The sequence below is a fragment of the Alexandromys fortis genome, unplaced genomic scaffold (genome assembly GCF_014885135.2).
Source record: "Alexandromys fortis isolate MF-2015 unplaced genomic scaffold, M_Fortis_MF-2015_v1.1 scaffold_127, whole genome shotgun sequence".
Lineage (NCBI taxonomy): Eukaryota > Metazoa > Chordata > Mammalia > Rodentia > Cricetidae > Alexandromys > Alexandromys fortis.
This window is the reverse complement of record NW_026068006.1, coordinates 1,373,138-1,395,495: the sequence shown is the minus strand read 5'-3', so window position 1 is coordinate 1,395,495 and position 22,358 is coordinate 1,373,138. Positions and strand designations below refer to the sequence as shown.

At 46.2% G+C, this 22,358-nt stretch overlaps 1 protein-coding gene across 8 annotated transcripts in view; it reads right to left on the bottom strand.

The window, feature by feature from the left end:
- Znf827 (zinc finger protein 827) overlaps nucleotides 1-22,358 on the bottom strand; it is a 183,397-nt gene that overhangs the window by 89,722 nt on the left and 71,317 nt on the right. For 3 of the 8 annotated variants that reach the window (XM_050161497.1, XM_050161500.1, XM_050161499.1), the window contains exon 5: nucleotides 16,461-16,694. The exons of the other annotated variants lie outside the window; for them this stretch is intronic. In XM_050161497.1, the coding sequence (XP_050017454.1) occupies nucleotides 16,461-16,694 (234 nt within the window). The remainder of the gene's footprint in view (nucleotides 1-16,460; nucleotides 16,695-22,358) is intronic. 8 annotated transcript variants of the gene reach the window in all.

Genomic DNA, 22,358 nt, shown 5'->3' with positions numbered 1-22,358 from the left:
CTCTGGGCTCCACCTTGGGTTTATGGCCACAATGGTCAGTGTCCAGGGGCTCTTAGCAGGGTAAAGCTGAGAATGTAAAGTCTGAAGAACAACACTGAGACAGGGGCTTGTCCATGGCTGCTGCCAAGCCCAGAGAGACTCTGACCAGAGCCCTCCTTCCCGCGGTGGACATACTGGCCACCTTTTCTGAGGTGGAAAAGAGGAAACTATCTCCATAAAGTGAATCAGGGGTAGAAAAGATTCTCTCCAGTTCTTATAGATTCAGGAGAAACTTCTAGAACAATGACTTCTTATATATAGCTTTAGCTCACACCACACACATACATACACCCCACAAACCACTCAAAACAATTCAAGAGTAACCAATCAAAACAATGAGACAATCCAGTATCTTTGAGGAAAGTAACTAAAAATCTGTGTCTAATTAAATTATTCATTAATTAAATGACTCTTTTCTAAATTGAGACACCATTCCTCATTAGAATTTTGTTAAAACGATAGCTGTTAAGCCTGATTATAGCCTCCTCTCACCCCACCCCTACATGTACATTTTGATTCCTAAAAACCATTTCAATGATATTGTATCAAAGCTGACTCTTAAATATAATCATAAACGTTATGAATTGAATTAACCAGTGTGTCTCGTCCACATCAGTAAGTATTCCTGGAGACAGTGGGACACAGTGACGCCCATTTGAGGAATTAGCTGTGTGCGGTAATTCATAACTAAGCAGAGTAGTTTGGAGGAGAAGCTCGGAACTGACCTTTCTAAGCACATGGCTATAGGTGCTCTATTTTGTTAAATTACTCCAAACTTGCAAGAAACTACTACACCATAGAAAAGTGTGGTTCAGGAGCTGGAATGGTGGCTCAGGCTGCTCCTCCAGAGGACCCGGGCTCAACTCCCAGCACCCACAAGGCAGCTCACAACTATCTGGCTCTCCAGTTCCGGGGGAATCCAATGGCCTCTTCTGGATTCTGTGAGTACCAGGCACACACATGTCACACAAACATACGTGTAAACAAAACATTCACATGTGTAACATAAAAATAAATAAATCTCAGAATGATAATAAAAAGTTGAGTCCAAACCTTAAAAGTAGGAAGGAGTTAGCCCCAGGGCTCCCCTGTGACAAGGAGCAGACCATTCTGTCCGCCCAAAGAACCGCGGCTTTACACCTATGGACAGCGGTGGTCTTCAGTGGCATCCCCACCGCAGCCACCCAGCACTGTCCCAGGTCCCTGCCTACCAAAACTGCTCCAAACAGCACCCAGTGCTACAGTGCAAGGTTGTGACTTGGTTCTGGTGACCACAGGACTGACTGTATCTATCCATCTAGCCTTGCAAATTCTGTATCAGTTTTCATTTCTGTTCCCCCCAAAAATCAAAAATTGAAATCCTACCTGGGCAGTGGATGGTGCACGCCTTTAATCTCAGCACTCATGAGGCAGAGGCAGGTGGATCTCTGTGAGTTGGAGGTCAGCCTGGTCTACAGAGCAAGGTCCAGGACAGCCAGGGCTACACAGAGAAACCCAGTCTCAAAAAAAGGAAGGGAGGGAGAGAGGGAGAAAGAAAAGAGAGATCCTTCAGTTACTGGGGGCTCAGGGAGTAAGCTTTGCCAACCCAGAAGGAGACATGGAGTGACCCTAACATCATATATTGAACTCTGAGCATCTGGGTATTAATGCAAAATTCTCCCCCAATCACCTTGTTTTCATCTCATTTAATAATTTCACTAGAAATTAGCTAAAGAGGTGCATTTACACCATACATATGCCATTTGGTAACACTCCAAATGATCTCATTTAAAAAATATTAACCTACTTTTCATCAATGTCCAGAATGTACTTTTACTTGTCTCACATTAAAAAGGCAAAAGAAAAAAAGCAGCAGAGGTGTATGTGTCACCGAAAGCATGTAGCTCAACCTTACAGCTATTAAAAATAATTATCCTTTGCCATTTAATAAATCTCTGAACTGCCTATTTCTCTGCTGGTATAAAGAGAGCTTTGTATATCAGAATGTTGGTGGTGCGGGAGAATTGTCTGTATTCTGTCAATCATGTTTTAAATAAACGCTGATTGGCCAGGCAGAAAGTATAGGTGGGAAAATCAGACAGGAAGTAGAACAGGAGAATGCTGGGAAGGAGGAAGCCCATTCCTCAACAGTCCAGCCCAGACCACCGAAGAAGCAACATATGACCTACCCTGCTGTGAAAGGGACCGATCCATGTGGCTAACATAGATAAGAATAATGGGTTAATATAAGCTACAAGAGCTAATAAGAAGACTGAGCTAATGGGCCAATCAATTTTATAACTTATGGAGATCTCTGTGTGATTTTCTTTGGGATTTGCCAGCTATGGGGTACTGGGTGGGACACAAGCTGGCCCTCATGTTACATGTTGGTGTGCTTGTGTATGTATAAGCATGTTTTGTATATATCAGAATGTTGGTGTGCTTGTGGTATGCACAACCATGCTTTGTATATCAGAATGTTGGTGTGCATGTGTATGTACGACCATGCTTTGTATATCAGAATGTTGGTGTGCATGTGTATGTACGACCATGCTTTGTATATCAGAATGTTGGTGTGCATGTGTATGTACGACCGTGATTTGTTTATCAGAATGTTGGTGTGCTTATGTATGTATGACCCTGCTCGAACATGAATGCTGATTTTTAACAGTTCCTGAAGACTCAAAAGAATTCTGGATGAAAAAAAAAAAGAACAAACAAACTGAAAAACAAGAGCCACCTCCGTGATGAGTGGCCACTGGTTTAGGCAAAAATTATCAAGAGTATAGAATTTCTTAGTGCCCACAGAGATGAAGGAGCGAGTGAAGTTTTATTTCAATAACTAGGGTTTCATCCAGTTCCTTCACTGTATTTGCGTGTGCACACGGACATGTGTGAAGGAATGTGTGTGTTCACTTGTGCACCGGGGTGTGGCGGCCAGAGGCCAACCACGGCTCTTGCTCCTAAAATGCCACCACATTTCTTTTTAAACAAAGAGAAAAGAAAACAAAAACACTAACCTACCTGCAGAAGCTTAGACTGAAAGGTGGTAGGTGAGGATCACAGGGGTCTGTTATTCTCTGCCTCTCCCAAGCTGGGATTACAAGCTTGTGCCACCATACCAGGGTTTGCTGTTGTTTTGAGATAGGGTTTTTACTATGTAGCCCTGGTTGGCCTATGGAGACCAGGCTGGGCTTTTATCTCACGCAGACCTGCCTGCCTCTGCCTCCTGAGTGCTGAGATTAAAGGCAGCAACCCCAAGGTATGGTCACGTTTAATTTTTCTTAAGCATGGGTTCTGGGGGGCAAACTTGGGTCCGAATGATTGACAGGCAAGTCCTTTACTAGCTGAGCTACTTTCCAGTCCACGAAGCTTACGTTTTATTGGAAGCTTTTTAGCAAACTTTAGAATGTGAAAATCAGCTTAAAATTCTTTTTTTAGACGGTGTTAAAAACTACTAATTCATGCAGGCATAATCATATACACTAGCATATAACAGTATGCTAATATTGTTAATATAAAAACAGTGGTGCCAGCCAGACACGTGCGCCCCCGCTGAGAGGCCTCACTGCCCCAACAGCATTGGTCAGCTGGGGGCTGCTACCCATGTTCCAGAGGGCAGCTCCTAGTGCATCCTGTGACAACAGAGACTAGAATAGTGTGGGGAGGGGGTAAGACAAACCGTATCAGCTTGTGTCTTTAGTGCTCAGAACTAGACTTGGAAAAACGAAGGAACTCAATAAATAGTTCGCTGAATGACTGAATGAGTGCATGAAATACAGATTCTGCTTTCTGGGTTCACTTTCCATAGTTTTAAGTTACCTGTGGTCAGCAGGAAGGTTGCCACCATGCGCAAGGTTACATTCATGTAACCTTTATAACATGTTGCCTTACTGGTTCTATTTTATCATTAGTTATTGTCATTAATCTCTCTGTGCCTAATTTGTGATTTAAAATTTTGATCATAGATATATGCATATCCATAACGTACAGTAGCGCTTGCTGCTATCTGTGGCTTCACAAGGAGCCCCCGGGGCCTGAAACACAGGCTCCACTGCACAGATCAAGGGGCACTACTGTAAAAGAAGATCCATACCAGAATGGATACACAACAGTGGTAGAGGCGCCAAAGAGCAGGGCTCACTGGGCCCTAAGAAACCTTTACCTGCTCTGGCAAAATCAAAGCCTTCACAACCAAAACCAAGCACAGGGCTCCAGACATCCCCGTCCCCAGGACTTGGTTTCCCATGGGGTTGAGATGTGGAATGTGTGGGTATCCTCCTAATGAACCCTGGCTGGGCTTCAACAACCTTCACTAATGTCTTCTGAATCAAACTTTCTTACAAGTGGCGCAAGCGACTCATTTCCTTTCTGTTTTCTCTGGTTCCTGTGTCCCGTTCTCCCAGGTGCTGGGGCTCAAGGGAAGGGAGGGATAGCTATCCAGATTTGGATATTGGGAGTATATGTTATCTAGGCCTAAAAATCAAACAACCACCGTTAAACACAGAATCTGCACCAGCTCTGGGGATGCCCAGAAAACACAGTGAGAGAGGAAGAGCTTTCTAGAAGAAACAATGCTGATAGGAAACAGCACACAGCGTCTGCACGCAAGGCAACCCCTGGGCCCAACACGCAACTGCACACTGCAGTAGCGGAAGGCGTTTAAAGAAGACTACCCTGCATCCTGATTAAATGCCCTCACCCCGCAGGCCAAGGAAGGTTCCTGGCCCTGTCTGAATGTTCGGACCAAAGCAAGGGCCCTACTTCACTCTTCATACTTAAGCCTTTTGCTGGTCCCTTTCCCTCCTGACTTAAAGGGGCTGTTAGTTACCTTCAGCCTTCTCTGTGTGGCTCACAATAAGCATCTGTAAGGCCTTCCCATGAACGTCCTCTACCCCAAGAGTAAACCGTTTAGGCCAACAGTGAGTTTACAGAGCTCTGACGGCAGGGGTAGAAAGTAAGGAAATGGCTCGTAACTCAGGCTTTAAACACTGGCCACCTGACTTGGAGACCGAAGCAAACTGCCCGGGTTGTGCAGGCGTATACTCTGAGGCCTTCTCACTTCTCCAGCTGCGGAGATAAGGCACATAAGCACAGGGCGAGCCACAGGAAACCAGGAAATGTGCGGTTCCAGCTGTTGGAAACAGGGAAGTAAATCAAGCCACAGCACAAACGCAGTCTGATTTATGCAGGGAAACATACACAGGGGTGGAGTTAAGAAGAGAATTATTGGGAAGGAAGACAAAGATCTCTTCCAAAGGAACACCATCGTCCCCGCACTTTGACCAGGAGAAAAACACCACTGTTAAATCATGAGCTGTCATAAAGAGTAACAGAAGCCAAGCCAGATCATCTCTTCATGAAGGTTTTTCCAACCTCAGGCTACATGGACGGACTCCTGTCCAATGGAAATGGGTCTCCCTGGCTCTGCCTGTACGGGCTCCCAGAGTGAGCATGTGCGGAAGCCCTGCACAGATTCCAGAAGGGCTCCTGCTGGGGGTGACTCAGCCACTTGGCAGAGGGCCTGCTACTCCACAGTGAGGATTCCCTTCTCCAGGTAGGTCCCTGATGCCAGCACTACCCTGATGAGCTAGGGATTCACGGGATTTAATTACATATGCGCATCTTCCCCTTCTTTGACATGAGTCAGCTAAGGGGAAGGCAGTGAGAAGAAAAGCTGATGCAGAATAAGAATATTCTAGTCTCATTGAGAAAAATAGGATTTTTTTTTTTGCTCTCTCTCACTGGATTATGTCTGGAGTAACATGCAGGGGGAAAGGCTGGGGAGCCGGGGTGGGGGGGGTCAAGAGACACAACCACACACACACACACAATGCAACAAGGACTGAACCAAGGTCCCACCTGCACTTGGCAAGGTGTCTTCTGAAGAAGACCGCCAGCAGCGGTATAACGCGTCCATATTGCAATCAGAGACCTCAGCTAACTAAGCTCTGCCCAGCACTGTCCATGGGAAAGCAGTTGCCAATGGCTTGTTTGGAAGCTGTTGATGCCATATTACGATGTTGCTAGTCATTTATCCCAGGGACATACAGAAAATAGCATGCAAGCAGGGACACTAGCCTACAAACACACTTCCGAGATGTTCTGTGACTATCCCACAGGACCAGCTGAGGGCCCCACCCATCAGCCCCTACCCCTACTGAGCAACCCTATCCAGTCTCTCAGTATGGAGACTCCACTGCGCCTCAGTTCAGAGACAGTCAAACAGAAAAGGCAGCCGATGTGAAGGCGTAGCCTATGAAATTCCTTGCAGAGGGCTTGCCTGGTTTCTGGGAACACCAGCCAATACAAATTTCCGTGGCTCTATTAACATATGCAGCTATGCAAGAAGGAAATGATAATAAAACAAGAGCCCTTTGAGTCTGGACTTTCCGAATCCAGGCTTCAGTGTGGGAGGCAGGAGGAAGCTGGTTAAGAAAGCACAAAGGGTGGCCAGAGGGGCCAGGGCTAAAAGGGGGAAAAGGAGGTGCTGAGTGCAGGCCCTGGAGACCCGAGTTTGACGGGGGTGGGGGAGGATATAGAAGGCGGCAAGAGCCATTCAGGTACAGAAGCCTAAGATTTTGTAAGTAGTGTGCAGAATTATAAAATAACAGGAGGCTCTTCTGGGCAGAACGGAGTGAGGTGGATCGGCTGTATAAGCAGGATCTCCCTCCTCCCTCTTAGCTGAGAGGGGGACAGCCTTCCAGGGTGCAACGACTTCTCATTCAGTCCTGCTCAGACGGGCAGAATATTAATAGCACTGTGTTCCCTCTGAGTTCAACAGGATCTCTCAGCCTTCAACAAATATCTCTGCATACAGAAACACATCAAGTTTTTATCTCGTTAAAGTGCTCTGCCCCTTATTTATATAAAATACATATGTGATATTCCATGTTGCTCCTTCTCTGAGTTTACAGGTGATCTTAAAAGTGTAATTACTTCTTTAGATTTAGTCCCCAGCTCATAGACTGTGTGAGTACACAATACATACAAACATACATACACACATACACATATATGGAGGTGGGGTCAAGAAGTGAGCGAGGCAGCAAGAAAAGAGTTCTGGGCGTTCATTACAAGTCCGCTGCTTGTTGCATCCCTTGAAAATGACTTATAAAGTTAACATGCAAAAATACTTGGTCATCACCCTGAGGACGCTAACACACAAATCAAAAAATTAGAGAGGTCACCTCAACTGGATAGGCATAATTCAATAAATTAGGCTTCATAGGCTTAATATCCCTGCAAATTAAATGACACTCTGCTAATATAAGGGAAGATGGGTTTTCCTTTTAGTATTAAACTACTCTGCATTTAGTTAATTTTTAGAATTACAGAAAATAGAATGGCATTTATAGGCAACAAAAGGAACAAAAACTGAACTGGGCTCCATCAAATGCAAACACTTCTGTGTTGTAAGCAAAGCTCTCGTGAAAACACACCAAAATGGGCGGGGGGAGGTCTGCCATTCATCTCTCTGACAAGACTTGTCAGACATAATATGAGAAATTTCAATGAGCCCAAAGCAAACCAAACAAACAAAGGAACAAATCCAAAAGTAACCCAAGCGAAAGGCGAACAAAGAACTGTAAGAGATGTTTCTTCAGAGAAGCCCTTCAAGTACTAAGTAGGGTGTGAAACTGTATCAAACTCATCGTAGACTCGACAAATCTAAACCTTAGTGAAATTGCTAGGTTGTGCCATTATGGTGGTTCCAATAAAAAAAAATGGTAATAAGTTTTCATAAGGCCATGCAGAAGTTGAAACCTCATACATCCTACAAGGGATAAAGAATACTGCTGTAGCCTTGGAGAAAACATCCAGCAGGTCTCTAAACTGTTAAAGGGAGTTCCCAGGTAACCCAACTACACAGCACAGGATATACCCAAGACGATTAAAACCGTAAGTCCACATGGAAACCTGCCCAGGAACATCCATAACGGCAAAGACTGGGACACAATCCATTAAAGGGCAAGGGAAATACAATGTATCCATACAACTGTCAATATTCAGCCATAAAAAGGAAAACAGAATCGATACAGAGAAGCCAGTGAGACAGTCAACAGAGAAAGATGCCTGCCACCAAGCAGCCGCTAGAGTCCAGCGCCTCGACTCACTTGATTGAGAGAGCCAACTCCAAGTTGTTTTCTGATCTCCACATCAGTGGTGCCCACTCCCAAAATAAATGACATGCTATTTGAAAACTGGAATTGGCAGACCACGGCAACATGCTGAAAAGTCAGACAAAAAGACCACATGAGTTCACTTGTAGGATGTGTCCCGAGTAAGCAAATCGTATCAAATGCTGAGACACTGAAGGGGAATGCTGCTATGTTTGAGCCTCCTCCAGGGATGGAGGAATATTCTGGAGCTAGATATGTTACTGGATACACAGTTTCCACAGAAGATCACCAGAGTCACAGGCTTCAGATGACTAAATGTTACCTAGTGTGCATGAATCACAAAGATGGGGGTGTGGGGGCCTGTATTGAGGTCAGAGGACATCCTCTACCGCCCCCCCCCTTTAAAGACAGGGTCTCTTACTGATATATTGCAGGCTATGCTGGCTGGCCGTTGAGTCCCAGGAATCCACTTGTCTCCAGCTTCCCAGTGCCTGGATGCCAAATGCACACCAAAACACCTGTGCTCATACGGGCTCTAGGGTCAAAATCATGTCCTCACTTCACCAAAAGAGCCGTGTGTCCCTAGCCTTCAGGGAAGTTCGGGCTGGTTGAAAACTTGGGATCCTTCTGCACCTTGTCTCTGCATCCAGAGATCTATGCTTATAGATAGGCCTAGATTGCCACACCTGGCTCAATAAAAATCTGTTTTTATTGAGATAATATTTAAAACAAAACATCAATGACCAACAACCTGGAACCCTCTGTAAAGCACAACCTGAACTATGCCCACCTCCAGGACAATGCCATACTCAGTGCGCCTCTCCGTGTGTGCGGACAGCTGCAAATTCAAAAGCGGTTTCCAACGTGGGTCTGATCAGACTACGCAGCTGCCACGGTCAAAGACTTGACAAGTGGAAAAACAAGGAGAGAAAATAGTGTGTGTGTGTGTGTGTGTGTGTGTGTGTGTGTGTGTATGTTGCCTGTGCCATGGTACATGTGCACGGGTCAGAGGTCAGTCTGCCAGAGTTGGTGTTTTCCCTCCATCCTGCAGCTCCGGGGGACGGAACACAGGTGCGTGTTCCTTCTCGACAGCAGAGCCCCTCAACATTTCATCAACCCAGCCCTTTAGCACTTTATACAGATTTGCTGGCATCTCCTCAGCCACAGGTGGCTTTTGCAAACACATAGAAGCATAGGCACCATGTAAAATTAAGTTTTAAAAATATGTTAGGGTTAGGTAAGGTGGTGCCTACCTTTAATCCCAGCACTCAAGAAGCAGAAGTAGGTGGATCTCTGTGAGTTGAAACCCAGCCTGGTCTACAGAGTGAACCCAGGACTATGAAGAGAAATCCCTGTCTCAAATACATAGACGAAAATGTTTGAAAAGGTCTCTATCTTCCCCACTATTCGGTTAAGTAACTTGTAAGTTGATGAAGGCAAATTTTGTGATGATAAAATAAAACGTAATTTCCATCCCGTAGATTATTACTGATGTCATGGTATGCTCTAGCTTATGTCTTACACATGTCCAGCACCCACGTGTTAAAGGCTGACCCCCCCCGCCCCAAGTGGCACTCCTGGTTGGGGGCTTAAGTAGGTGGGAACTTAGAGAAAGTCTTCGTGTCATTGGGGGTGTGTCCTCCCAGGTGACTGTGAGACCCCGAGCTCTTTTTCCTCTCTTTTACTTCTTGGCTATACTTGGTTGAAACACTTGCCACAGTAAGGTGCTGGCTCGCCACAGGCCCCAGGCAATGGAGCTGATTACTCAGAGACTGGAACCTCCAATCCTGAGCTGGAGTTAACTTCCCTTTTGTAAGGAGTTATACCATGTGTTTGTTATAGTGAAGGACAGCTAGCCGACTAGAGAAAGACACACTGCTTAAAGTGTGCTCCGTGTAAACACAGGGTACTCACGCATGAAAACCTCAAAAAGACAAAATATAAGAAAGTTTACAAGAAAGTAGTGCTACTTCCCAAAGGAAAAATAGCGAACTGTTTTCAGCCTAAAAATTAATTTCGCTAAAATTCTCATTTTTCTCAAGAAATTCTTCAGAGCGGAAACATCTACAGCATGGTGTTTGATGTCTGCAGTGACATAGGGAGACTTTCTCCAAAACCACACCAACATGCCCAGGAAAAATTCAGAAATTTAATTGCAATAAACATAAAGAAAGTGGTTTTATCGCAGTCTCATGGGTATACATGTCCTTCTTCAAAAGTGCTGGACGCCACCATTTCATGATAAATTAAGAGGTCTCAGCACAGAAGAATTGTTTTGGTTTTTTTTCTAAAGGAGACAGGGACATTTAATGGAGCTTGAACCTGAAACACTCTGTTCAGATGGCCCTTCTCACTCCTCCAGCCACTTACTCGGCACACTAGGCCAACGTTCTGCAGTCAGGGTCACTTGGAAAGCTTGTCAAACAGAACACAGGCTGCCAGGCCCTCACCCCAGAGCTGGAAGGACTTCACCAGCTAAGTCTGGAGCAGACCTTAGGAACGAGTCTCTGACGCCCCAGTGACTCTGAGAGCCGGGGCTGGCCAGGCCACAGCCCGGGTGGGCAGGCTTCCACTGAGCTGCTCCCGGGGAGGAAGGCCGAAGCACATTCCCACGCAGTGCTGAAATAACAGCGGCTGTAGACTGTTCCTCCAAGTCTGGGTGTCCTGCATGCGGCTGTCCACCCAAAGACTCAGTTCTGGACATTCTTCTACCTCCCCACCAGTCTTACAGGGTGAGCGGACAGACATCAGACACGTCTGCCAAAAGGCCTTACCTCTCGACACAGAAGTGTCCACTGGTGGGCCTCATCGGAGCTAAGGAGTCTGCTGGAATTTGGAACTGGGATTAAGAAGGCTACCTAGCCATTCTTCTGAACCAGGGGTAACCTGAATGCTTCCCACCTCTGGACTGAACAGTAAAACCCACCTGTAAGCCTAGAGAGGCGCCGGGAGGGGCCTCGTGGGTTCTGAGGGCCTGCTGCATCCTGCCTGGGACCCATTAGCCAGGGCCAGGCCTGCACATTCTGTTGCCTTCTTTCCTTGCTGACCCCCTGAAGGGGACTTCTAGCACTTACAAGCAAAGGGCCCCACCAAAACTGTGGCAGGAGTCAGTCTGCGTGTCCTCTGGTTCATTTGTGCCCACCTCAGAGATTACTTTACTTTAAAACTTCGCCTTTCTCAGGTTTACCTAGTATCGGTTTATTTTCTATTGATAAAATAAAGAAAATCGGAGACTGTATGGCTTATAAAGAAAACAGACCAAGGCTGGAGAAAGAGCCCAGTGGGTTAGAGTACCAGCACAAGATTAGTGTTCAATTCCCCAAACCTGCTTACAACCATCAGCTCCAGGCAATCTGATGGCCTTCTGGCTCCCAAACACATCCATACACACAACATACATGCCAATAAAAACATGTCTACACAAGCAAGTGTGGAAGGCAGACTGTCATCTGATGCCTTCCACCCCAGTTTAGGGGACAGAGCACTCGGCAAACCTGAAGCTCAATGATTGGCTAGACCGACCGGCCCCAGGGATGCTCCTTTATCTCCCAGTGCTGGGATTAGGGAGGTGTTGCAATGCCTGGCTTTTACATAGGACAAGGGGACCTGAATTCAAGTCCTCAAGCTTGCATAGCAAGGACTTTACCCAATAAACCATTTCCACAGCCTGGAATTCTTTTCTTTTTAAAGAAATACATTTAACCGTGTGTACAGGGGAAAGAGAATGGGTGTATGGAGGTAAGTGGAGGGGTGGGATGCCAGGTCCCCCTGGGTCTAGAGCTACAGGTGATTGTGAGCTGCCCAACAAGGTGACAGGGCCAAACTCTTGTCCTCAGTACATGTTCTTAACCAATGAGCCATCTCTCCAGCCCCAGAATTCTCCATTATAAATGTCATTCTTGGTTTTTTTTTTGTTTTGTTGTTGTTGTTTTTGTTTTCCCTCAAGACAGGTTTCTCTGTGTGGCCCTGCCTGTCATCAAAACTGCTCTACAAAGCAGGCTGACCTTGAACTCACAGAGATCCACCTGCCTCTGACTCCTAAGTTCTGGAATTAAAGATGTGCACCACCAACGCCCATCTTTAATGTCATTCTTAACTGCTCCTTTAGGTTTGTCCAGCTGTGCACGGCACATTCTACACATGCATTCCCATTCAACGTGCAATTCCATAAAGAGAGGCAGCTCTGCTTATCTCTGGCACCTACCCGCGTCTTTCAAAGCACAGCGCCAGGTAAACATCCCATCACTTCCAGCATTATGTCCCTTCTGTGACCACATTCATGACCTAGGTCTACCAGGTCACCAGACATTACCAACTCAGTCGGAAGGTAGCTTGACTCGTGCTCCCAACATGTCTAATGTCACATATCCTCAGCGCTGAACTCTGAGATGCTGGCTTCCCCAGATGAAGGCTTTGGGAATTTTCTTTGGCAAGCACAGGCTTAGCAGGGGGGTTTGATGGTCTGGGCTGCTGTGTGTCACATAGCAGCAGGTAGCCACAGACATCCAGTCATTTCCTCAGTGGGCTGTTTTCTTTACGCTGTCAGCTCACCGCCACGCACTCAACTTCACAGTCAACAGCTGGCAAGGGAATCTGGACCACAGCAAGAAGGAGCGTCTCCCAGCACACAGGCCATGGGAGTTTCGCCTGGTTCTAGCTCACGTGTGCTTCCCCAGAGAATGAAAGTGTTCACTTGGAAAGCACCCTTTCTACACATGATGTGTGTCTGGGCCATGTGCAGATCATTCATCCTTATGGAATGAACATGAGCTATTTAAACACGGAAACAGAAGAGAGCCCAAATCACCGACTAGTTTCTTCTTGCTAATTCACTGAAAACCTATTAGGAAAATCAGTAAGAAAAGAGAGAAGAAAAACCTTTTCCTTGGCTGTTCTTTGGGTCAAACAGAAACAAAGAAAAGCATCTCCCATATACCACTGTTGCTAGAATACAGTCATCTCCCTGCCTTAGCTGAGGTTTCATCCTCCATGTTGTTGGTTACTTCAGTCAACTGTGTTCCCAAATAAATAAATGATAATTCCAAACTATTTATAGGTTTGGACAACTTGTATTATAATACACTGTTGTAGCCAGGCAGGGCAGTGGTGGCCTTTAATCCCAGCACCAGGGAGGCAGAGGCAGGCGGACCTCTGTGAGTTCCAGGCCAGCCTGGGCTACATAGTGAGACCTGGTCTCAAAAAGCAAACAAAAGACATTGCTGTATTTGCTAATAACTTACTGTGCCTAACCATAAATTGTTATCATCGCTAGACTGTATGGGGGGCTTTAGAGTGTTCAGACGTCCACTAGCGTCCCTGAATACACACCCACTGACTGAGAAGGGACCCCTAGAGCTGTTCACACAGGTTCTTTCTGACCAAAGGCTTTTGCAGAAGATGAAGGAGACTGTGAATGAGATTGTGCAGGCTGGGAAGACATGAGGACAGCTGTCCACAGAATGCCTAGAACAAGACTCTGGAGGCAGCCGCTGCCCTGGCTCTGCACTGGCTTTGGGAAGGGGATGCTTACTCTGTCTACAAGGGAATCGGAAGGTGCTGATGGTCCCCTCCTTGGGTGTCTTTCAGGGCATGGCTGTTGAAACTGTTGAAATGGTATCTTGAACATGGAGGGCTTAAGACATCTTCCTTGTATACCCTACTTTTGCAAGAGCCTTAATCTATTCGTGAAGAGAAACACTGACGTTGACTTTTTTGTTTTCTTTAGTGGCAGGGCCTCACTGTATAGCCCAGGTTGTCCTCAAACTCTCAGTCCTATCTCAGTCTCCTCATCCTGGAATCACAGGCATGGTTCTCTCCACAGAGCCGAGCATCTACTTCACTCCTAAGAAAGGAACCTCTTACCCCATGGCTTTGGGATGAAAAGACATTGTTTTTAGCTCACTCACCTAACTTAGGACTTAAGGAAATAAGGTTGACCTGGTTATGGCATGCTAGAGCACCACGATGCTGTGACTCCCTGGACAGATTCCCATGCTGACTGCTCCTGCACCGCGCACATCGAGGCTACATTTAGACGACAGTAAAGACCTACAGCCATCTTAAGGGCATGAGACTTTCTACAATATTCCACTAGGAATAATAGGAAACTCTTTATCCTTAAAAGTTTCTTACTGTTAATTCTGTTGGTAATTATTTTAATGGCCACCTGACCTGCTCATAAAATTAAGAAAAATACTATTAATACCCTCAAAGAACTCAGCCTCAAACAGTGCTGATGAGAGCACAGAAATGCGGGGATGTGGACGCATGTATCCTTGACCCAAGTCTTGTCTACGCAGGATTTTCTTTTCAGGAAAGCAAACAGTTATCAGTCTTCATGAGAGTTTGTTTCTTTGTTATGAAGGGTGGTTGCCCTTCAGGAACAGGACCACTCATTCAGCTTCCGTTAAACTCTGACACACACACACACACACACACACACACACACACACTCAATGAAAAAAATCAATGAATACACTTAGAGCCTTCATTGCCCACAATACCATTAGATGTTCTTGGCAGCATTTCTCTTTGGGTGTGTGGGGGGGGGGGGGAGGTCTCATTATTGTCTAGAAAAGAGTTTCCTAATTCAGTCTCTCAAATGAAGTCTTCTAAAAGGATTAAGATGCTGCTGGGTAGTGTTAATCCCAACACTCGGGAGGCAGAGACAGGTGGATCTCTGTGAGTTCAAGGTCAACAGAGCGAGTTCTAGAACAAGTTCGAAAGCCACAGAGAAACCCCACCTCAAAAACAAACAAACAAAAAAGGGATTAAGATAAAATATTTTCCTTACAAACGTCTGCCCTGAAGTCTCATTCAGCACTTTCGCCATCTCCTCGGCTCTCCGTGGCAGCTACGTAGAACACTCTGAAATGGCACTACTACCGTCGAGGAGGGCACAGGCGTGAGTGCGGAGTGGGAGCTTAAGCCACTGTATTGGGAGAGCTACCTCTGGGAGAACAACGGAGGTGGGTGACCTCTGCGGACTGACGGACGTAATAATGGCAGAGTGCTGATCGCATCTCTGAGATATTTGGCACAGAAGGGACACACTGATACGGGCTCTAACATGGCCACTTTGCCTTCCCAGCTTCTACCTTTGCAGAGCTCCGTCAGTGTAAGCATCACGTGTGAAGCCTGGGGAAAGGGAGTTCCATAAGACCACAGTGACTCTGTCGTGCTCTGTCACCAGCAAGCCATGTTCCCCTCACAGTCCAGGGTGTTTGAATTAATATCAAAGACAAGAATTCTTAACCCCACCAACTGGCAGATGCAGGAATTTCAGCTGTTCTGACATGCTGACTCTAAGTAAGTCACTATTAATTTCTTACTTGCCAGCCTTCTAGTGAACCAGAAACACTGTCAGAATTGCCAATGAAATTACAGCTTGCAGAGGAGGACCATGAAGGCAGCTCTTGCTTTCATCCTCCAAGCACAGCAAGTTCCCAATGAAAAACAGCTTTTGATTCATATTAGCATTTCAAACACAGTTCCTAAAAATTACCCTCAGGAGGCAGCAAACTGAGAACAGCTACCACTTGAAAGGTAGGATTACCAATACCGCTTTTTCTTCCATGTTCTGAAAGTCATACCCTGCTACCAAAAAGACACTAAATTGTTTACCTGTTGCAGAGAATGAGGTAGACACTGCTACCCCAAATCCAAAATTCACTAGCTTCAATTTATAGCCCATTTTCTCTTATATCCAACAAGTCAAGACTACGTTTAGATATCAGTGGAGTCGTCCATTCATCGTTAAGAACGGGTTAATTAATCCACCCTCCCCCAGGGAGTTCTCGATCCTTAAAACTGCCTGTTGATAAGTACTTTGAGTGCCACCTCAACTGCTCACCACGCCTAGGGAAATATTGTAATGGTCCTTAAAGAATGTAGTATAAATCTATAAAAGACACAGCATCTTCTCTTAAGAAAAGATATTTTGATCAAGTAGAAGAAATCCTGCGAATTTCATCTCCAATATCCTCTCCAATTCTGGTGATGTTCATTTCTAGTGATATCCAGAAAGAGAAAGCTGTATCTAGATAAATAGATGGAGTGCGGAGAGAAACGGACAAACCCAACATGTCCAACACAGGAACTGAAGCCAATGTCTAGAGAGGTGCAGCACAGATAGATAAAAATGAACAAACTCATGCAGTCTAACACAGGAACTGAAGCCAAGCAAACTGATCATTCCTTAAATTCGCTGTTTCCACGCTATCACTGCCATCGGGTTAATTATAAGCCGTGCAGGAAATGGTCCAGTTGGCTTGCCCGTGAAATGACCAGAATGGAAATATTTTAGAATCTACTGGGTACCTGAGAGCTTCATGAGAAGTTCTGAGGCAGCTTTGGCAGACAGGTCACGCCTTGGCACGCTCCCCTTGCTTTCCTGGGGGGTCAGTGGGTCCTCGGAGAGGTTAGGGGTGGCCACTTCCGGTTCTGGGCTGAACACGTAGCTGGACCGGGGCAAGGGCGTGCTTAGGGCCTCCTCTTCCTTGGGTTCCTCCTTCACTTTAAAGTTAAGATTCATAGGCTCCTTCTGGTTTGCAGCTGTCAAAAAATAAGAAGAAGAAAGAAGAGAGAAAGGGAAAGGGATATATATGTATGTATGCATGTATGTATCTCCCCATTCCCCCTCTAAGTTACCCACAATTCACCTTGTGCTTAACAGCTGGAGGGGCCACAAAATGACCAAAAGGCGAGGTCCTGGGCACATCACCTCTATAGAGTGCACCCACCCCATGAGCCTTGGTCTCAGCTGGGTGTACGCTTCAGCATATATGGAACCCGGGATGTTTTCAAAAGTGCTGTCTTTACAAAGCATGTGAGCATTTTTTCCCTCGGTTTCTTTGAACATCTTCCCTGCATATGCTGTTGCCTCCCCGGCCTCTCAGAACATTCTCCAGCTAATTCTATCATTAAACAATGGCTCGCGAAATTATTCTGCTGTCGAATATTGAAACAAAATCAGTAGTCAGCGGCAGTATCTAAAACTGATCCCCTGGGGTGGGTGGGAAAGGTGAGAATGTCGAATCTGCCGAAGAGAAAAGCAGGACTGGAGATCTACTAATCTCACCTTATCACCAATGGGCACTACTGACCCACGCGCAGGCCCATGTACTTTGTACTGTCACCATGAGTAAGCCAATGCCTGCAGGGCCTAGGTCACCTCCACATGCAAAATGGGCTTCAGGGTTTTTTGTTGTTGTTGTTGTTCTGTTTTGATTTTTTTTTAAGAAAAAATATTTCGGAAGAGTTTTGGATTTATAGAACAGCTGCAAGGACAGTTGTAAGGGCTTCCGCACAGACGTCCCTAAGAGTGGCGTCCTTTTCACCACCACAGATTTCAGAACTATGAAATCTATGTGGCTATGACCCAACCCCCAAATTCGCTCACTAGTGCCCATTTGCTCTTTTTTTTTTTTTTGAAACCACGGAGAGCATAGTCAGACAGAGCTAAGCAGCCTGCCATGGGATGGGTGATTTCTACGGGCGGGCCACTCTGGGCCAGGCCTTCCCCCTGTGCACACCACACAGAAAAGGCCTCAGGAAACAGGCAGTGCCCTATCACACTGTCCCACCCACCCCGTCAAAGACCCTTGCAGTGCCAATCATCACTGTGGCACACAGGACATATTTGTCTTGATTTCATCCTCAGCTGTGTTCTTAGAAGCTCTTCTTAGAAAGAGCCTGGCCTATTCCAACCTAACAAACTCGGCTCCCAGCTAACACAGTCCTGGTCTAGGGCCTTTTCCCGTTTCTAAGAATGCTTGCTTTAGATCATCAGGTTGAGGGGCATGGTAGGCATACTTGCAAACGGGGCCTGAGAGCTAGAGGAACATCTCCGGGTCTCACAATTACAACTCCGTAGAGCTGGGATTAGAACCTGGGTCCCTATGTCCCTGACTTCCTTCGCCATACTGCACCTCTACCTGGAGTGCTTTATTAACAAAACCACGCTCTAAAGCCCTGGTTAAAATACCCTGTTCTCAGTGAGGTCTCCACCAACCATCCATCACCCGACTGTACTCCCAATCTTCCTAACGTGCTCTAATCTTTTTATTCTCCCAAATATGAGCACTTACCATTTAATACTCTACTGTTAGGGTCAGAATTGTGCCTCCCACCCTGTCCCTATGAAAGCTGAACTTCCGCCTTCCCGGTGTGAGTGTGTTTGCTTTAGGACTTTAAGGGGACACTGAAGTTAGTTCAGTGAAGCATGCAGGTCAGGTCAGCATCCAAAGCCAGTGGTTCTTCTTATGACGAGAACCACCAGAGATGTCTCTACATGGGGGAAGGTCAGGTGAGGACACAGAAAAGAAACCATTTACAAGCTGAGCAGAGAGGCCTCAGGAGAAATCAAACCCTCTGACAGCTTGATGTCGGGCTTCCAGCCTCCAGAAATATAAGACACAAATATCTGTTGTTTAAGACACCCAGAGTGTAGTGTTTTGTTGTGGCCGTCTTAGCACATGAGCTAAGTATTCTGGAAGCCCTGACTAATCTGTTCTCTCGACTCCAGGGTGAGCATCACGAAGACACTGACCTCTGATTTTAAAGCTGATGTGTGTCAAGAGCACAGGACAGAGCCTGGCCCACGGCACAGGCCCCATCCGTACTTATGAATGATAAAACGTGCTTGCTCTAAAGCAGTGACATTGATGGCTTTCTAATAGCACCCTGGTCAGCAGAAACGGAGAACTCTGACATTCCCATGAGCAGCAGTCAGAAGCGCTTCCCCTGGACAGATCACCACGGTAAGGCAAGGATGGCTGAGGTGAAGTTCAAAGCTTTGCTACCTGCCTAGACCATGGGTGTGCTGGTATACCTTTGAAGAAGCTTCACTAATGGACAACCTAGCCCTTGGTGGACACTGCTACCAAACCTACAGAAAAAGCAACAATGACATTCTATAGAGCAAAGCTCAAATGGGGGCTCCCTACCTCATTCCAGGACGCCTTCCTGAGATGCTGCTGGTGGCATGCTAACGCCTGTCCGTTCCCCAACACTTTCCTCCCAGAACTGTCATAAATCCTTCCCCAGAGCATCCTACACAGCCAAGGCACAGTAATCAGTGTGTGTTTATTACGTGATTACGTGTGTGCTTTCTTCTCCTTTCAGAAGGAACCATTCAGAGTGAATAGAAATTGCCTCCATGATGTTCCCTTTATTTGCAAACATGAGCCTAGGGAAGGTAAAATATTGAGGAAAGTCCCAACTTCAGAGAGGGTGACCGCATGGAGCGGATGCTCATGGAACCTGCGAGCACCTTCTAGGAAGATTAGTCAGAAGACTTCAGACAAAGGAGAAATTCAGCATTGCCTGTGGAACCTGGACTTCATGGGCCTTAGAAAAGACACCTGCAGAGCAACCGACCAGCTTTGTGCTGCAGTGACATCAGCTTTCCCAGCGCTACCAACCTGGCTTTCATTCTGGCTGCATCAAGAACATCCCAGCAATGTACGTTGAGGAAGAATAACCATAACTAACAATGCAGCAGGAAAGCATGTTGAAAACACTGATCTGCTCGAATCTTGTTTCCCAGGCACTTGGTCTAAGAGAAGATGTGGAAATAGAAGTGCAGAGGCTGGGCTCCTTTCTAGCGACTCTCAGAAATAATCACTGAGACTGGTGCATGACCTGGATTTCATAATTAATTTGGCCGAATAACTGTCGTCTTTTAAATGATGCTGCTTTTCAAAGACCCACATAGGTAAACTTAAAGATGTTTTCCTTTGAGAGGGGATCACCAGGAGAAAAGCAATGATCTGTAACTTACTGGGACGTCTAATTCATTCCTACACACAGAGAAAGATCCATGTGCACATGGAACTCAGCCCATACAGCTTTCACAGCACCTGCCCTGACGTTCGTGGATCGAATAGTTGGCCAAGGCTCCGCACCTAAAACCATGAGGAAGCCACGCTGATCAGGAAGCCTGTCTCTCTTTCACTATTTGCTACAAACATTTTAGGAGCTGAGCCATTCTGGTTGTAAATGCTCTTGACGGAGTGAGTTGTCATTTCAAGGAATCAGATCCGCTTCTAAGCATATGTGCAACAAATGAGAGATAGGCGCGAATGCAGAAAAGAAATGGGCGTGGCACAATCATTCTAAAACTTCGATCCTCAGTGGTGGGCACTGGCGAGGTACAAATGAATCATCCACGGGGAGATTCTGTCTAAGACTTGGTCTCCAAAGAGATGTTCCACACAATGTATTTAAAGACCATTCTTGGGCAGGTGAGATGGTTTAGTGAGTAAAGGTGATTGCTGGCATGCCTGACGACCTGAGTTCACTCCTTGGGACCCACATGATGGAAGGAGAGAACCAACTTTCACAAGTTTTAGTTGTTCTCTGACCTACACACACACACACACACACGTACAGACAGGTACACACATATATGCATGTGTGTGCATATGATGCAAATAAAGACCATTCTTTTGTTTAATAATGAGCACAAAAAAACCATTTAAGTAATTACGGAGGTTAAGTCGTCTTCAAGCACACGGGAGGACACACCATGACTATCTGTCCACAGGTGAGGAAACTCTAGAGGACAGCAAAATGACTGCCCCCAACCACAGAGCTCAAGAATGGAGGCACTAGGACCAGAGCATCCGCTGAAGATGCAAAGCTCTTTCCTTCCTCCTCAAGACACTCAGTTTCCTTTGAGAAAGACACTGACTAAGCTGTGCAGCGTGGGCTTTGGAAAAATGAGTAATGGCTGGGACTGAGCTGAGGAGCATCAATGGCAAAGGGAAAAGTGAGTGTCATTTTCTGATAGTCTAGGATCCTAGGGCAATTTGACTGAGTGGACAGAGAGTGGGAAGAGACTAGGACACACATGCTTTGGTCCTGTGCTGTTGGTCCCCATGAGGAAGGAAAGGGACCGATGTAAGACGCCAATGGAGCTCGGTTTCCAGTCTGCCAGTCTCATGATTGCTAAGCTGTTCTGTGGAAAAGTCTGGCCACTGGGGATTACATTTACTCCTCATCCTAAGCCAGAGCCAGGCCTGAGAAGAGAACCTCACACACGTGGCTTTCAAGCAGTGGTCCAAGGAACCCTGGGATAACCCTGAGAGTTTCAGTTAATGTTTGTCTCAAGTATAATATTTTAAAGTTGCTTTGAAATTCACACAACAGTTGATTTTAAAGTGGGTATCCTTGTCAGGATGACACCTGAAAGGTCAAGTCACCAGAGACCACCTTGTGGTTGCCTTGTGTTGAGGAGTCAGTTGAGTTTTGGGTAATGCAGAGTGTCCTGCTGCCATGGAACTGTTGGACTTCTGGGAACACCTCATAAGGAGGCAACTTGCTGATCTTTGTGAAGCCCTAGGCCTCCGAGCGAGTGCTGCTGTGGAACTGTATGGTCCCCGTATACCGGAGTCCGTATGCACCATGTGCCTTCAGTCAGCTTCTCAACCTTAGCAGCATGCATATCTGGACTGGATCATTTGCTGGAGGGGGGCTGCCATATACACCGCATCCCCGGCCTCTACCGTCGCAGTGCCCATAGCTCCTACCAGGCATGAAAACAAAATCATTCCTCTACAATTCCCAGATGTCCCCTGGGCGTACCTGCGCTACATGAAATGCCAGGGTAGGTTGCAGAACATGTGCTTGGCTGTGTCTTCTGACTGTGGCCGGCAGAGCAAAGAAGGAAGATACGCAGAGATGCAGAAGTATGGCTGAGCTGCCAGCTGTGGATCACAGCCCAGGCAACGCTGAGTTTCCCCTGGACCTTAATACCGTCTCCATGTTGTATATGAAGAACCTAAGATCCAAGGTGAGTAAAACCTTCTCCTACATAACGGGTCACTGGTTATCAAGTGGCTGATCTGGTGTGGCTGTCAGCCTGGGATACTCCTTGTGTGTCACTTAATAAATAAGGGACAAGGGCAGGTGAAGAATGCTCAGCCGCTGAAGGAGGACCTTTGTCGCTACAGTTTTTCTTACAAGCATCCGAAACATTAATGGGAGAAGTTGTTAAACATCTTTTCCCACTTCCCATGATGTCCCTGCAAGAAGCAGTATCGCTTTTGTTGATTTCATTTTGTTTTTGAGACAAGGCCTCCAGACACAGCCCAGGCTGACCTTGAACTGGGATCCTCCTGCCTTAGTCACCCAAATGCTGAGATTGCAAGTAAGCACCTTCCTACCTAACAGGGCTTCAGTTAGAAAAAAAAAAAAAAAAAAAAAAAAAAAAAC